A 4805-nucleotide genomic window follows, 5' to 3' on the forward strand; every position below is an offset into this window, starting at 1 on the left:
AAACGATCGGTCTGTGCAAGAAACTGAACAGTATTTATATCGTTTTTACCTCTGATTCACTCAATGTCCGAACTGTCCTGAGCTCATCCTCCTGAGCGCGTTCTCAACAGCAGGCACGTGAGGCAGCTTCTTCTTCTTCTTCTTGCTTTACGGTGGATCGCAGACTTATAAGTGCATTTCCGCCACCTATCTCTCAAATGGACCATTGACACTCTATCTACAATCTCAATTGGGAGCATCAATGTATCGTCACGAGCCGCAGGGTTTAATTTGGTTTTGTTTGTGTATGTTTTTTTTTACTCTCAAAGCCGTGATTCCCATTCACCTCCATTATAAGACTGACAGACTGCAACGGTTTGTGTTAAAAATCTTCGTTTGTGTTCTACTGAAGAAACAAAGTCACCTATGCCCTGGGCGTAAGCAGATAAAACATCAAATTTTCATTTTTGGGTGAACTATCCCTTTAAGGTCTCTATCACTGTCACCATGACCAGATACTGTTCTGTATCTCCATGGTATGTAGTAAGTACCACAGAGGACAAAGTCTGAACAGCTGTGCCCAAAATCTTAATGCCACTTCATCAAACAGTATCCAAAGGGCAAGTCTGAATCGAATGCCCATTCTGTCTACCGAGATTCCTCCAACTGGTCAGTTTTTGAAGGAAGCTTATGATATCCCACAATCCTGCTGGTGAAAATATAAAAATAGTGTCCGATACAAGGTTGAAGGTAGTACATATAATGATGTCACTACTTTCAAATTAGAACTAGAGAAATAAGGATTTTGATTTTCATTAAAGTCAACATGCAATCAAAATTCACCTCATATATTTACTTCATAAAATTTGATCAACATATAATAACTTGCTCCACCTCTGAAACAACTTCCCTTTTCCACTGATGTCAACAAGCCTTCTTATTTTTTTACTTCTCCCATCCAACCTACCTGTAATAGAGACACTTTTCTTAATCAAATCAATTTCCAAAACATAAAATCTAGTCCTGACTGGGGGTGTGTGATATTGACGAAAAAGTGATATCTCAATATTTCCTGGATTTTTTGTATAATGATATTTAGACAATGCAGAGTGTGTTTTGCGCACACTCTCAAGGCATCATTAAAACAATAAGTGCGATATTATCATAGACAGTATGTCACACACCCCTAGCCCTGACCCACATTTTTTTTGTCTTGATTCGTTCACAAATTCATCGGATTATGGAAGCAAAATTGGTTGTGAGTGTTGTTTAATGCTGAATTTAAATATTCTCTAAGCTCTAAAGCCCTCTAAAGCTCACTTGAGTTTGTTCTAGATTATCAGATGTGACATTATGGTGTCTTGGAAAGAATCAGTCTAAAGCAGTTTCCTCACCTCCATACAAAACTGCTGTCTGTTAAACCACTGACTCACTGGGCACCGAGACAGAAATGTGTCATAGTGTCACCAACACGCTATTGAACAAGGTCTCTGTGTTTACTCAAGTAACGTTTGTAGGGTGGCATAAAGGTCTGCATTAGTAACATGGTTCTACAATATTTGTGTGATGCTACCACAGAGTACGATAAACAGCCATGATGCAAGACTTTCGCAGACAGAGGCACAGTGGGAATACATCAACATGCTCTGCTTTGAAGAGCTAATTAATTCTTATCCTCCTCTCGCTCTTCCTGTGCTTCAAAGGAAGAGTGAAGCATGACAGAGACGCACACACATAACTCAACCTGGAGTCATCTGATTGGACTTTTATCAGATTCCTGTCTGCAAAACTTTCTGTCTCTCTTCAACTGTCAGACATCAGTTTGACATCTCTAGATCTAAGTATACCTACATCGTTAGTGTGTGGGTCTAAAGAGTATCTGTAAAGAATTAAATGTGTCCTGGATCCATATTTTAAAGCTCTTCGCTGCATTTTAACTGTTGTCCCAAAGAGCATTGAGTGCTTCAGAGAAGCATGAGTCATAAGGCAGCATTTGCCTAAGAGAGACTTGTGGGATTGGTTGCTCTTTAATGTAGGGAGAAAGAGGAAATATTCTAAAATGCTGTGTCCAAACCAGGCGCAATGCAACAAGTTTCCATTGACATAATTGTATTGTTTGTCCTGACTGAAACTGTCCTAATTGGCTGTGATGATGTTGAATCATGGAATATTTTCATATTTGATGTTACATATACAATGGAGCAGGATTTTTAATCAATGAGATTTCACTGTTGGCAGAGTCACCTATAATAATGTGGGGAAAAATTAATTTAAAAAAAAATTATAATTTACTCTGTAATTGCTCAGTTACTCGGTGATTTGTTTTGGATCAGAAAAAAAAGAACAAAGGAAAAATAAACAATATATGTTTGTATTGTGAAGCCTTAGTACCACATAATACAAGATTAAAGTAGTAATATTTTGAGAATGAAGTCAAAATTATGAGAATAAAATCATAGCACTGACATTAAAGTTGTAATATTAATTATTTTGAGAAAAAAACAATCACATTATTACAAGATACAGTGTGATTATCACAATGAACAAAATGACATTCCAGCAGCATGGATGTGGAGGATTAAACGTTAAATCTGTGCAGTAAAGTTAGTTCCACTTTGGCTGGATATTCAACTTCCTGGACTGTCTGGAAGTGACAGTCTTACAAAGTTAACACTAGCACAAATATGTTACAAAAATATGACGCCTCTTAAATGCCATCCTTTCATAGGAGACGGTGTGAAAGTTACACAAAAAAAACTGCAAAACGTTGGTGGTGTCCAACCTTTCATTCTTCACAGGTATTTTAACATAAAAAAACAATAATAGGAAATGTTCTAATAGTTAAAGTAGGCTCCTACTCTATTAACTGACTCATTTTTAAGAACAATAAAACTAATGTTGGTAAAGACAGCACCATTCCTTTTTTTGTGTATTTCTAACTTTTAAATCCATTCCAGCTCCCTTACACTTATCCCATAAATAAAAGAGGCACCAAAGCCTAGTGGCCTACACAGCTAATAAGGCCAAATGAGAACGAACACCTTTAATAATTTACTTTTATTTTATAACCAAAGGTGTTTTCACCAGCACTGGAACATTCCTTTGCACATAGAAAACCCTCTTAAGAGCTAAGATCCATAGAGAAAAGCCACCAGGGTTGCTGCATTCCACTGTGTCTTCATGGAGAGCTTTTCCTTATAGAAACCTTTCACTGGGGATGAGGCAAATGATAGCATTGCAAGTCAAGACTAAAGCAGATTCATCATTTATTACTTTTGTTTTCATATTGAATCCTGAAATCACTTGGGTGCATTGTGCAGGCAGTAATTTTAAATAATAATAAATAGCCTATTAAGTAAATAAATAAATGAAAATGAGCAGGGAAAAATAAGTCGCCATGGCCAGTCCGGGTCTGCACGATACAGTAACAATGCCAATAATATACTATAAATATTATAATTGTAATCTCATATTGCTATTATTCTCATAATACTACGACTTTATTCACATATTTTTTACTTTAATCTCAAATTATAAATTTATTGTCCTGATCTTTTTTTTTTACATTACACTACAGCTGCGTCATACTTTTTCAGATATGTGCATTACTTTCCTATTTATTTAACTGATTTACATACAAAAACATTTGAAACCCTGCATCTTTCCAAAGTGTAGTCACACTAGCAAGCAACATTCACAAGAGCAAAAACAAAACAAAAAAGGTGATGATGAGAGAATTGAGGTAATTGATGAAAATAAAAACAAGGTTATTTTCCAAGATTATGTCAACCTGACCTCAAATGATCCCTGGAGTGATGCTTACCTGGGAATGGGTTGTGAGGTGGGGACCACAGGCATGAACTTTGGGCAATTGGCCATCTGTTCCTGAACCTTTGTGCAAGATGAAATATGCGACCGCATTTTGACCAGGGTGACCTGGGATATTCAAAGGGACATAATAAAACAAAATGAGTAACTTGCGATGTGATTAAAGTGCCCCTATTATGCTTTTTCGGATATTACCTTTCATGTAGTGAGTAATATAGCTGTTTGTGAATATAAAAGGTCAGCAAAGATCAAAGTGCATGACAAATGGAGTTATTATTTCTGAACTGCCTGAAATGATTCATCAGTAATTGAAAACTTACTTCTGTTGCAAACCTAAGAAGTTTTGTGACAAATCTGCATAATGCATGCCTTTGGTCTTCATGTGTACTTTGACCTGCCACCAAACACTGTGGTTGTAGCTAAGGCCTGGAAGAGTTCAGTTCGTGTTGTTGCAATGTCTAGAAGACACTGTTTCCGGCACAGTGAAAGTAAAACCATGACGCATGTGTTTCCAAAGGATGAGGATGTAAAGAGACAGTGGTTGATATTCATTGCTGGTCATGTTTTTAAATCCAGCAGTCATGTTTTGCTGACTTTATGAAACTTAAATATCTAAAACAATTGCTGTGTCAAATCACACAAACACAAAACAGTGAGCACTAACACAATAAAAGTTTTCAGTGGTCTTTCTAAGCTCGCAATGGCAAATCAGGACATCTCAGTTTGTCAGACTGTAGTTGCTGGGCTGTGCTTGTTTTGCTTTAACTTTTATTTACCATTAAAGGGGTCATATGACTTTGCTAAAAATAACATTATTTTGTGTATTTGGCGTAATGCAATGTGTTTATGCGGTTTAAGGTAAAAAAAAAAACATTATTTTCCACATAATGTATATTATTGTTGCTCCTCTATGCCCCGCCCTTCTGAAATGCGTCGATTTTTACAAAGCTCATCGGTCTGAAAAGCGAGGTGTGCTCTGATTGGCCAGCTATCCAGTG

At 36.7% G+C, this 4805-nt stretch overlaps 1 protein-coding gene across 1 annotated transcript in view; it reads right to left on the reverse strand.

Annotated features, from left to right (window-relative positions):
• The window catches only part of LOC107716506 (RING finger protein 166), a 27727-nt gene that overhangs the window by 8244 nt on the left and 14678 nt on the right, over nucleotides 1-4805 (reverse strand). Inside the window, exon 3 of the mRNA XM_016522984.1 lies at nucleotides 3803-3915. Within this exon, the coding sequence (XP_016378470.1) occupies nucleotides 3803-3915 (113 nt within the window). The remainder of the gene's footprint in view (nucleotides 1-3802; nucleotides 3916-4805) is intronic.

This window comes from Sinocyclocheilus rhinocerous, unplaced genomic scaffold, assembly GCF_001515625.1.
Source record: "Sinocyclocheilus rhinocerous isolate Xijiao unplaced genomic scaffold, SAMN03320098_v1.1 scaffold1411, whole genome shotgun sequence".
Taxonomy (NCBI): Eukaryota; Metazoa; Chordata; class Actinopteri; order Cypriniformes; family Cyprinidae; genus Sinocyclocheilus; species Sinocyclocheilus rhinocerous.